A 12,459-nucleotide genomic window follows, 5' to 3' on the forward strand; every position below is an offset into this window, starting at 1 on the left:
GTTCTGCTTTATTAATATATATGAAGTTAGAAATGGTGCCCAAGAATATAACACAACATAGGACATTTAAATGTGCCAACTAAGAGCAGAATGTGTTCCAAAGAGTTTCCTGCCAGCAAATCTCCCACCAGCTAGAAGAACCATGCCGAGAACAGACAATCACAATCCATCACCAATATGCTAAACCCCTCTCTTACCCCAGCAATGTTTTCAGTTCTGGGATTTGGATTTGATTTGTCTCTCCGAAAACAAAAAGTTTTATTTTTTGCATAAACAGGTCTTACTTTAGTAATGTTGCAGCTGTATTTTGTGTGAATGTTAATAGTAAATTAAAAAAAGATCAAAGATGATTATTAGGGCATAACAGGAGTTATTAAAATTGAATGACCCAAGTGGGGTAAAGCGTTTGTGTGCAGAGGAAAATTTACAGACTTAGATTCTGCCTACAGTATAATTTATAGATTTAAAGCTCTTCGGGGCAGGGTCCTCGCCTCCTCCTGTGTCACTGTCTGTATCTGTCTGTCATTTGCAACCCCTATTTAATGTACAGCGCTGTGTAATATGTTGGCACTATACAAATACTGTATAATAATAATAATTGTATATTGTAGCAAAGTTTCTAGCTGAGTTCAGAGGGTATTTGGCAGATTTCAAGAAATGATTTAAAGACTTCAATAAGGTTACAGGTAATTGTGGCACTACAGATTTATGGATTATTAAGATCGAGGTTCTGAGTTTTCTGGAAAGAATTGATGGTCCAAACACCTGATAATAATAGGGAGCGTAGATTTGGGACTGGGTTGGATTTGGCCAGGTGGCTCCTGCGGGGATGCTGTGTAAAGCCTGAAAGAGAGAAGTCCATAAGCTGGGAAAGCCAAGGAGGTCCCCAAAATTTGGGTCAGCTCATCCAGTAGCTCTGGAGAGAGAGTGTCAGCGAGCCAGGAGACTGCACATTATTTTTGTGATGCCAATGATGGAGAGTATTTGCTTTTATAGAGTTGTTATTTTAGTTCCTGCTTGTGTGTGCACACTGCAATGCTACTATACAGATTACTAATAGCACCACCGTACGCAGTAGAGCATCACTCACCATCTGTTTTCTCTACAATCACAAAGCCAGGAAACTGGTTGCAATATATAAAGCTGACTTAAGTGACGCCAAAGCCCTTCTGAATCCTTCACAATACAGTCAGAGTCACAATCCGTATAATTATAAAACAAATGGTACCAAACATCCTTCATGCAGTCCCTGAAGAGTCTAACTAGAATATTCCTCATAGACCTCATCATGAACATTCCTTGCTGGATAAAAATAAGATCAGAGATTTGGTGCCTTTGCAGCATGTATAGAACTCTATGGATTTGGTTTAAAGTCATATTTGGACCGAATGTCGGCCATTAAGTTGGTGCAAAAAGCAAATTAAGTGAATATGTAAATTAACTGGAGATAGATTATTTTAGGGGATCATGACCTGCTAATTCCTCCTGATGGGGGGACTGGGGGGGATCGGTGTTATTGTATTTGCATGATATTCACTATAATGTGCGTTTTCTTGTAATTGCACAGTTTGTTCAGTTCTACGAGGGGAAATAATTTATCTATTCAAGTCAAAGGTGTTTGAATTTGGGACATTCAGAACCAGAAATGTTTGGACCAGTTCCCCCATATGGCTCTGGAATAGAACTTAAGTAAATATAGAATATAACTTCAAGTTATATTATACCAGCAGAGCCGGCCATGTTTCCAGGAGAAGTGCAGTGGTCAACAAGTGCTGTCCTGGGTGGGAAACATACCAGGAGGTAGAGAAGTAGATGGAGAATGAAAATGGAGTGGCTTGTGATTATGAAAAGAGCCCCCTCCTTACAGCGCCCCCCATCCATAGACATGGCCTGGTAACATGGGAACAAGAGGAAATTAACGCAGCCAATTGGTTCTTTCATGGTAGGGAGTTTCTTGGCCACGGAGCCTTGGTTATTGTTGGGTTTGGTGAAATGCAATTGCCATCCTGAAGACCTAGAGGTGAGCAAACTTCTGACCTTCAGCTGGTTGTAGTTTGACTAAGTTTTTTAAAAGTGTTCAATCTCCAAAATGATTTCTGAGCCAACAGACCCATTAAACAAAACCCCAACCAGGCTCCAAAACTGCTGAATGGTTTGGGAAACTCCTGTTGACCTGGTCAGTTGAAATGATAGAGACAAAGAACAGCCCTAAAAACTTACTTTAAAAATTCTATCAGGGATATTAAGATAGATGAATGGGTCCTGGTGGTACTGGTAGCCATACAAAGATAGAGGAGAGGTTCTGGTGGGACTGGAAGACATACTAGGACAGAAGGGAGGTTTTGTTGGGACTGGCAGTCATACTAAGACAAAGGGGAGGTTCTCTTGGGACAGGAAGTCATACTAAGAAAGAAGAGAGGTTCTGGTGTAAATAGCAGTCATACTAAGATAGAAGGATGGGGCCTGGTGGGACTGATCATACTAAGATAGAAGGCAGGTTGTCCTGGGATTGGAAGTCATACTCAAACCGAAGAGAGGTTCTGGTGGGACTGGCAGTCTTACTAAGACAAAAGGGAGGTTATGTCAGGACTGGTGATTATACTAAGACAGAAGGAAGGTTCTGGTGGGATTGGCAGTCATAGTAAGACAGAAGTATGGGATCTGCCATAATGGGTGGTCATACTCAGATAGAAGGGGGGTCTGGGTGGGACTGGCCGTCATACTAAGATAAAAGGAGGACCTGGTGGGACTGGAGGTCATACTAAGATAGAAGGGGGACCTGGTGGGACTGGTGGTCATACTTAGATAGAAAGGGGGACTTGGTGGGGCTGGTGGTTATACTAAGGTAGAAGTTGGGACCTGCTGGGACTGGCAGTCAAACTAAGAAGGGGGTTCTCGTGGGGCTGGAGGTCATACTAAGATAAAAGGGGGGGTCTTGGTGGAACTGGCGGTAATACTAAGATAGAAGGGGGACCTGGTAGGACTGGTGGTCATAGTAAGATAGAAGGGGGACCTGGTGGGACTGGTGATCATACTCAGATAGAACGAGGGACTTGGTGGGACTGGTGGTTATACTAAGGTAGAATTTGGGACCTGGTGGGACTGGCGGTCAAACTAAGATAGAAGGGGGGACCTGGTGGGACTGGCGGTCATACTAAGGTAGAAGTTGGGACCTGGTGGGACTGGCAGTCAAACTAAGAAGGGGGTTCTGGTGGGGCTGGAGGTCATACTAAGATAAAAGGGGGGTCTTGGTGGAACTGGCGGTAATACTAAGATAGAAGGGGTACCTGGTTGGACTGGCAGTCAAATTAAGATAGAAGGGGGGTCCTGGTGTGACCCGAGGTCATACTTGGATAGAAAGGGGTTCTGGTGGGACTGGTAGTCATTCTAAGATAGAAGGGGGACCTGGTGGGACTGGAGGTCATACTAGGATACAAGGGGGAGGGGTTCTGGTGGGACTGGTAGTCATTCTAAGATAGAAGGGGGACCTGGTGGGACTGGAGGTCATACTAGGATACAAAGGGGTTCTGGTGGCACTGTCATAGTAAGATAAAAGGGGGACCTAGTGGGACTGGCAGTCAAACTAAGATAGAAGGGGGGTCTTGGGGGGGGCTGGCAGACATACTAAGATAGAAAGGGGGACCTGGTGGGACCGGAGGTCATAATAGGATAGAAAGAGTTTCTGGTGGGACTGATAGTCAAAGTAAGATAGAAGGGGAACCTAGTGGGACTGAAGGTGATACTAAGTGCCATAGTCCATAGTGCCATCCTGACTGCCATAGTAAGTTATGGCAGTCAGGATGGAAGCAGTGTGCTAGGATGGTGGATGGAGGGGACCTATTCAGTTAGTATTGTAGAGCTCCTTCGCCAAACAGTTGCTGCACCGGGGAAGCGCCATAGGAATGGGCCAGGGGGAGACTGCAGAGAGCAATGCTTCCACAATGGCACATACTCTGCCAGAGCAGTCTGCAGGCACATGGTGCAACACCTTCAACATCCAGAGCACCCTATCGAAATGCTCACCATGCCAAGAAACAGCCTTGTGGGGCTGGGACACAGAGAGCAATAAACCCAACCTTTAATAACAAAATAACTTTTGAAAACATTTTTTTTTTATTTATTTGTATTTTTTTGGTCTTGCTTCAGATAACTAGTCATGAATAGGGATGAGTGAACACCTGGAAGTTCAGGTTCGGCCGAACTTTGACTCTTTTAGGTTCGGGACCCGAACTTGACCCTGAACACAAACCCCATTAAAGTCTGTGGGGAAGTTTGAGGCACTGAAATGCCTGTAAAATAGTCATGGGAGGGCTAGAGGGCTGCAAAAGGAAGGAAAATGGCGGTAAGAGCAGGACAATTGCCCTGCAAACAAACGTGGATAGGGAAATTACATTTTCATTTTACAGGAAAATAACATAGAATAGAAAAAAATTAAAAATAGTAATCTTGAACTAGGAGGAGGTCAAAGTGGAGTAGGAGCTTGAGGAGACCGTGGACGTGGTGGTGTAGGTAGAAGCGGTGGTGGAGGAGGAGGAGGTAGCCAACACTGTTTTTGTTGTTTTTTTATTTTTTTCCCTTTTTTCCTTTTTCCAATGTTTTATTTATTTATTTATAAATTTGGGAAGGCCCCAAAACATTGGGAAATAGAAAAGAAAATGCAAAGAGAAAATGCACTGGAGTATAAGAATGGCTGGGTGCTGCCAGTATACTTGTCTATTCAGCACAAGGTATGGACAAGTCCTGTGGGATTGATGCCTGGTTCATTTTAATGAATGTGAGCTTGTCCACATTGGCTGTAGACAGCCGGTTGCACTTGTCTGTGATTAGCCCCCCTGCTGTGCTAAACACACAGACAAAACACTGGCCCCAGGGCAGGCCAGCACCTCCAAGGCGTAAAGGGCAAGCTCAGGCCATGTGCTCAATTTGGAGATCCAGAAGTTGAATGGGGCAGACCCATCAGTCAGTACGTGTAGGCGTGTGCACACGTACTGTTCCACCATGTTGCTGAAATGCTGCCACCTGCTAAGACGTTCCGTATCAGCTGGTGGTGCTGGTTGTTGTGGTGTGCTGACAAAGCTTTTCCACATTTCAGCCATGCTAACCCTCCCTTCTGAGGTGCTGGCAGTGCCCCAGTTGCGTTGGTGACTTCTTCCTCCTCCTCTGCCTTCGCCTTGTGCTTCCACTGAGCCCTCGCTGTCAGGTGGGAATGCCATCAGCAGCGTGCCGGCGTGCACTTGTACTCGCGCATCTTCCGATCACGTTCTAGTGACGAAATTAAGGATGGCATGTTGTCCTTGTAGTGGGGGTCCAGCACGGTGGCCACCCAGTAATCAGCACTGGTTACAATGTGGGCAACTCGGCAGTAGTTGCGCAGGCACTGCAGCATGTAGTCGCTCATGTATGCCAGGCTGCCCAGAGGCAACAACAAGCTGTCCTCTGTGAAAGGTGTATTGTCTGTGTCCACTGTATCCCCCCAGCCACGCTCCAGTGATGCCCATGAGCTGCTTTGGGTGCCACCCTGCTGTGAACACGGTTCCTCCTCCTCATCATCCTCCAGAACTGTGCCCTGGCTGGATAGTTGTGTACCTGGCCTCTGTTGGTGCAGGAACCCACCCTCTGAGCCACTTGTGAATGACTGGCCTGATAACCGTGGAAATGATCCCTCTTCCTCCTCCTCTTCCTCCTGTGCCACATTCTCTTCTATCATCGAAGTGTTTTTTTAAGGAGACATAGAAGTGGGATAGTAACGCTGAGGACGGCGTCATCGGCACTGGTCATGTTGGTGGAGTACTCGAAACAGAGCAACACGGCACACATGTCCCGCATGGACGCCCACTCGGTGGTGAAGTGGTGCTGTTTCGCAGAGCAACTCACCCGTGCGTGCTGCAGCTGAAACTCCACTATCGCCTGCTGCTGCTCGCACAGTCTCTCCAGCATGTACAAGGTGGAGTTCTACCTTGTGGGTACGTCGGATATGAGGAGGGGAGTGGAAAAGGCCGAAGTTACGCTGCAGCGCAGACAGGCGAGCAGCAGCAGGGTGAGAACACCGAAAGCGCGCACAGATGGCCCGCACTTTCTGCAGCAGCTCTGACATATCGGGGTAATTTTTCAGGAACCTCTGCACAACCAAATTCAGCACATGCGCCAGGCAAGGGATGTAGGTCACCCACAGAATTAACAGCCAAATTATTTAATTATAATTCTTTGTCAGGGGTGAAAGGCTGGTGTATAGCACCCACAAAAAATTCACTATAAGTCACCAACAGAACAAATAGCCAGATGAGATTCCTAACACTGTCCCTCACTTCAGCTGCCTGCTTCCTGTCCCTGCGCTACTCAGAGCTGATGGGCGGTGCTACACGTGAACCAGCTTTTAAAGAGGCTGGGTCACATGATGCACCGGCCAATCACAGTCTTGCCATTACTAGGCATGGCTGTAATGGTTTCTAAGTGCCCACAGCTAAAAAGCTTGTTGATTGGCTGCCCTGCAGCCTTTCAACAAGCTTTATTAAATGCCCGAACATCGAACTCGAACCCAAACTTTTCCGGCAAAGTTCGGGTTAGGGTCTGGGTACCCAAAATTGTAACGGTCGGTACGGACCCGAACTTTACAGTTTGGGTTCGCTCAACATTAGTCATGAAGGATATCCTAGCTCCCTATGGCGGCTGAGGTTGCTACATCAATTCAAAGCCAACAATTTCCGGTGTTATGGCCCATCAAGGTGTGTGCATGCAGCTTAGTTTACAGTCCCTTTACTGTGAACTAGGAGCTATACAGCGATTTACCTGTTTCATCAATGAGTCCACTCAATCAATTCATCCAAAAGGACATAGATAGATCCTGGGTTTCCAAATTTGAGTGACTAAAATTTCTACCAAGTATTGTTCAAGTATCTGCCAGGTTTTTGAGGCCTCTTGTTTTGTATCTTTTCAATTGAGTTTTGTAGTAAGCACATGTAGGGCTCTATGACATTCACTGTAACATTCCCTGGAAGAGAATCATTTAGCTCCATGGAAAACACATGAATCTGAAAGATTCTCCACCAGGGAATAATATCAGAATCTTCCAAATCCATGTGTTTTCAAAGTGTTGGCCTGTGCATAGATTGTGATGAGTGGTAGTATGATCAAATGTTTTTTTAATCAATGGGCAATAATAATATTCTGATACTCCAGATCATTTGGCATGTACCTGGGCATCTTGGGGTAACAAACTTGGCAATTACCCAGTGCCCCACATTCCTAAGATCCCCTAGGAGCTCCCCAACACTGGAAAAGTTGCAGTTCTTTCATAAAATCAGAAGCTTCAGCTAGGGAAAAAGAGCAAGAAACTGTAACACCACCTTAATTTCTACCCCAGTGTCCACCCATTTTCCTATTAGCTCCAGGTTCTACCAACTGTCCTTTTATCATCAGGCTCCACTCACCGCCCTCTCTGTGTACACCAGGGACTGTAGGACTGGGACAACGTCACTACTTTGTAAGTATTCTGGAATAGAAGAAGGTGAATTGTAATTGTATATATAATGTTAGCATGTGTGAAGGTTTGTAATGCAGTGATGTACCTATGTGTGCAGACTGTGTATACATTTGTATGTTTTGTTTTGTTATGTTACACCTGCTGACCACCTCAGGGGCATTTTATATTTCCCCTGATGCTGGGGCATTGTTAATTCTACGGATAACCAACACAGGGAATTTATTACTCCCACTGTTCATCAGGCATTTTATACCACCACTCACATAAGGGCAATTTTACAGACAGTGTTATGAAGCTGAACTGACATTTTGTTGAAAAAGTTTGGAGACCCCTGATTATTACCACCACCTTTCCTCATAATATATGTAAATAGCACACAGAAAATTTATGCAATGGATACACAGTATGAGTCCATTTTATTTGGTATACAGTTGATAAATTCTCCACTTCCTTTTTATTTCTTCATTTAGCCCCCCCACCACCATGTGTTTCGATGGCAGTAATTGTTTCTCATGAGGGATTGTTTGAGGGAATGGCAGATTACCTGTGTTATAAATACAGTGCTATGGAATGGGGAGGGAGTGGGTACAAGGAGAGGACAGATTGAAGGGGTCCATTGTGTACTTTTCCAAATATTATTAAAATTCTAACTCAATGAACTTTTAGAGGGTCTCTCGCTCTCAAACCAAAAAAAGCTAGAAAGACAAAAATGGGTATTCTGTTCCCTATGAGGTAGGTCAAATAAGAGAGTCTTCAGAATTCCTTAGATGCACTTTGAATGACACCACATTGAAAGAGGTGTGGAAAGTCCTATGCACAGAATTAAAGAAGCAGGGAGATCCTTGCACTGCAGGCCCTTGGGTGCAGCTTCCTCTCCAGCAAGGGGAACAGACAGCAGCACAGGAATAACATCAAATCTCACTCCTGATCTTGTGAAAATCACAGTAGGAGGAAGCAGTGCCTTGGATCTCACTCTGAAGATGTACAGATATGAAGCTCGTGACACAGGCAGAGCACTGATTCAAAACAAAGGTAAATCATTTAGAGGAACAATCAGCATTTCGCAATATTCCCTGTAAAATAGAAAATCTTAATTTTTAAGTTCAGCTTCACCTTCATGCCATTGACAAATATCATGTATGTTATGTTTGATTTTGTCCATATATATGGATGATGATGATCAGGTGGTGGTTTTGTTTTATTATTGAGTATTTAAGTTCCATCAATGCTGAACTAAATGTTCCTAATCCTTGCTGTGTTGCATGGACATCAATACAACTTGTCCTAATGCCTGATCCAATAAAATGTATTTTGATGATAACAGAACATCCTTTGAACCCGTTGTCGTATTTGCTTGGTCTTCACACCATAGATGAGCGGGTTCCAGAAGGGCAGAAATAAGATATACATATTGGCAGCGAGGATGTGGACATTATGAGGAATGGTCTTTTGTCCAAACCTGTAAGTGACGAATGAGAAAATTGCACTGAAATAGGCTACAACAAGAATACTGATGTGCGATCCACAGGTCCCTACCGCTTTCTGCCGAGCCTCCTTGGTGGGCATCTTGAAGATGGCTTGTAAGATCAAAGTGTAGGACAATCCAACGAAAAGCAAGTCAAAGCCGGTGACAGAAAGAGACACCACCAATCCATAAACACTATCAACATGCTTGTCTCCGCATGCTACATTGACCACGGCCATGTGATCGCAGTATAAATGTAGCACAATGTTGTCACCGCAGTATTCCAGCTGCCCTACCAGAACGGGAATGGGGAAGATGACCACAATGGCTCTGAGCAGAATGGCAACAGAAATCCTTTTAAGGAGGCTGTAGGTAAGGATTGAACTATATCTTAGTGGGAAACAAATGGCCACAAAGCGATCATATGCCATAGCAGCCAGGATCCCCGACTCAGTGACTGAGAGACAATGGACGAAAAACATTTGTGTCAGGCAGCTGGTGGCATCGATAAGACCGTCATTCATCCACAAGATCCCCAGAGTCTTTGGCACAGTGGAGCTGCAGAAGGCCAAGTCATTGAGAGCCAACATGGAGAGGAAGAAGTACATAGGGGTATGGAGGCTCTTCTCGGTTTTGATGATGTACAATAGGGTGCCGTTGCCCAGGATGGCCAGGATATAAAGGGCACAGAAGATGACTGATATCCACATGGCGCCATTTTCTAAACCCGGAATTCCAATGAGGAGGAAAGTAGACGGCATGTGGAAACTAGTGTTGGGGACAGGGAGCATGGCCAGTTACTGTCAGAAATAAAGTCATCAATCACTGATGAATACAAATACTTATATTGAGAAACAAAATGATTACAAAAATCACACAATGCTAACTTTGCATTCAGTAAAAGGGTTGGAAGGATTAAATAATGCTTCCAATAAATACATAAATATACATAGAAAAGAGATCAGGTTGGTTTAAATATTCTCAAAAAAACCCTTTTGAGAGCAAAATTCTTCCCAATTACTATATTTACCCGTGAAGCTGGACATCCAAAAACCCTGAGACTGATGCCAGGTGCTGCCATCTTGGATGTGACATCAGCAGGCGAAGATGTAATACAAATCACTTTATAAAATTTCCTCTTTGCTCTATCCTTAGCTACTATAGGAGGGTGAGGGGAAGAGGAGTTGGGGTAACACCAATAGGAGAACCAAAAGAAGGAGAACGTTGTGGTGTGCAGACCAAGGGGACACAGCCACGTATACATTACGTTAATGATGAGGGGCAAAATTCTGCCAGCCCATGGATTTACTTTGGGAGATGGGAATTTGCAGAAAGTGGCATGCAGGAGATCATATATGAAAAAAGATGAACAGAATTTATTCAGAAGATGAACAATGACAACAGTTTGTTTAAAGCTGAACTGCAAGCAAATAGAAAAGTCTCACATTATTGCAATGCTGCATCCCTACATTTATCCTTTACATGTGAGTAATATAAGGGCTGGGTGAACTGAGAACTGTATATGGTGATGGATATATAACATGGCTGGAGGTTTGTGGGCACCTGACCATCCCTTCTATATGACTCTGTTGGACATCCCCTTCCCCAACCATATAGAGTGCCCTCCCTGTTGGCCAATATTAGGTTTGCCCCCTTTGTGGCTTTACCTGCTGTCCCTTTTCAGGGAATGATTTCTGGTATGGTTTTGCTGAGTGTTTGCCCATTTGTTGGGTCAAGTACTGATGATGGATGAGAAGATCTGGCTCACCATTCCATACCAGCACAAAGGTGTTCAAGTAGGGTTGAGGTCAAGACTGTGGAGGACACTTGAGTTCCTCCACACCAAACTGGTGACCCCATGTCTTTATGGAGCTGGCTTTGTACCCCGGGGCACAGTCACGAGGTAACAGAAAAGGGTCTTCACCAAACTGTGACCACAAGGCTGGAAAAGCACAATTGTCTGCAATGTCTTTGTATGATGGAGGATTACCATGACCCTTCACTGGGGGCACTCAGTGTTACAATTTACTTGATGTAGATGGCAAATTCATTGCTGGGTAAGGATACTTCCAAAGACTGACCCTTCAAAAGATTGACGCAGGAGACCACTAAGAGGTGAAGCTGCATTCTTTCGGGGGAGGTTATTGGCACTGAAAGAGGAACGATCTATCAAGTCTGCCAAACCACCCAACCTTCTGTGATAAGAAGACACGTTTAATACTAAAGGTGCGTACACACTTCCAATTTTTATCGTTCCAATCGAACGACGAACGATCGATTGGGCAAAAAATCGTTCGTAAAAAAGTAACCAACGACGCCGACGAACGAGGAAAGTCGCTGGAAACGAACGACCGGACCGGCGGATCGGATTGGACGACGATCGTTGAACATCGTTCGTGTGTACGGTCGTTCGTTGACCGTCCATGTTCAGAGCATGCGTGATGAACGAACGTCCGTTCACTTTCCTGTCGTGCACATAGTTCCTCTATCGCTTAAACGATCGTATCTATTGTGTGTACAATATCTATGAACGATCGTGTCGTTACCTCTATGTGCAGGATCGGTGCTATACGATCGTTCGTGTATATCGTGCATGAACGTTCGTCGTTCGTTTTCCGACGATAATAATTGGAAGTGTGTACGTAGCTTAAGAATTTATGTAAACCACTATCATCACAAACAACTAAAAAGCAAAAACTCTTAAGTGCTGACTTTATACTACTCAATTAACTTAAAACCCTTTAAAATGAGAAATGCAATCACATTGTTGGATGAAAGGATTAGAAATGGATGACACTTGATACATAAAATACTTTAAAAAGAAGATAAAAGTCCTATAATGCAGCTGGCTTGTACATAGATAACGGCTGCATTTCCCTTAATTTTCATCTTGTGATTTGATAATATCAGACAAGAAAGAGCAACGATGGAGGAGGAACATTAAGAGATTTGGAAGCATGTACAGCCGGGAGCTCTAAGAAGTTGGGTTAGGGGGGAGGTGTGGGGGAAGGGGGGGTATCCGGGATCTCTAGTGAAGGCTGAGTGTAGGACTTTGGTATGAGAGGAATGGACCGTGCCAGGTAGGTGATGGATGGGCAGGTACAAACTGGGGGAAGGATTCCTGCAATACCCAGAGGTGTCAGACCCAGGAGGAGGGGAGATTTATTTCAGGATAATGGGGAGTTATCGGAGTGAAAAATCTTCTACTGTCCAGACTATATACTGCTAAGAGCTATATAAATGTATAATAATAGTGTGTGACTGTGGGGGGACATTAGAGTGTCAGCTCCTCTGTACAGAGACTGATGGGACTGGTCCAGTGTTCTCTGTACAGCACTATGGTATATGTCAGACCTATATACTGTAAATGTATAATAATAGTGTGTGACTGTGGGGGGACATTAGAGTGTCAGCTCCTCTGTACAGAGACTAATGGGACTGGCTCAGAGGTCTCTGTACAGCACTGCGGTATATGTCAGAGCTATATAAATGTATAATAATAGTGTGTGACTGT

At 44.5% G+C, this 12,459-nt stretch overlaps 1 protein-coding gene across 1 annotated transcript; it reads right to left on the reverse strand.

Annotated features, from left to right (window-relative positions):
• Positions 1–6,895: 6,895 nt before the first annotated feature.
• LOC140323418 (olfactory receptor 52P1-like) lies at positions 6,896–12,446 on the reverse strand. The gene has a single exon (XM_072400451.1). It carries the CDS (start codon positions 9,734–9,736, stop codon positions 8,765–8,767), a length of 972 nt encoding a protein of 323 aa, XP_072256552.1. The 5' UTR covers positions 9,737–12,446; the 3' UTR covers positions 6,896–8,764.
• Positions 12,447–12,459: the final 13 nt, after the last annotated feature.

Source organism: Pyxicephalus adspersus, chromosome 1, assembly GCF_032062135.1.
Source record: "Pyxicephalus adspersus chromosome 1, UCB_Pads_2.0, whole genome shotgun sequence".
Lineage (NCBI taxonomy): Eukaryota > Metazoa > Chordata > Amphibia > Anura > Pyxicephalidae > Pyxicephalus > Pyxicephalus adspersus.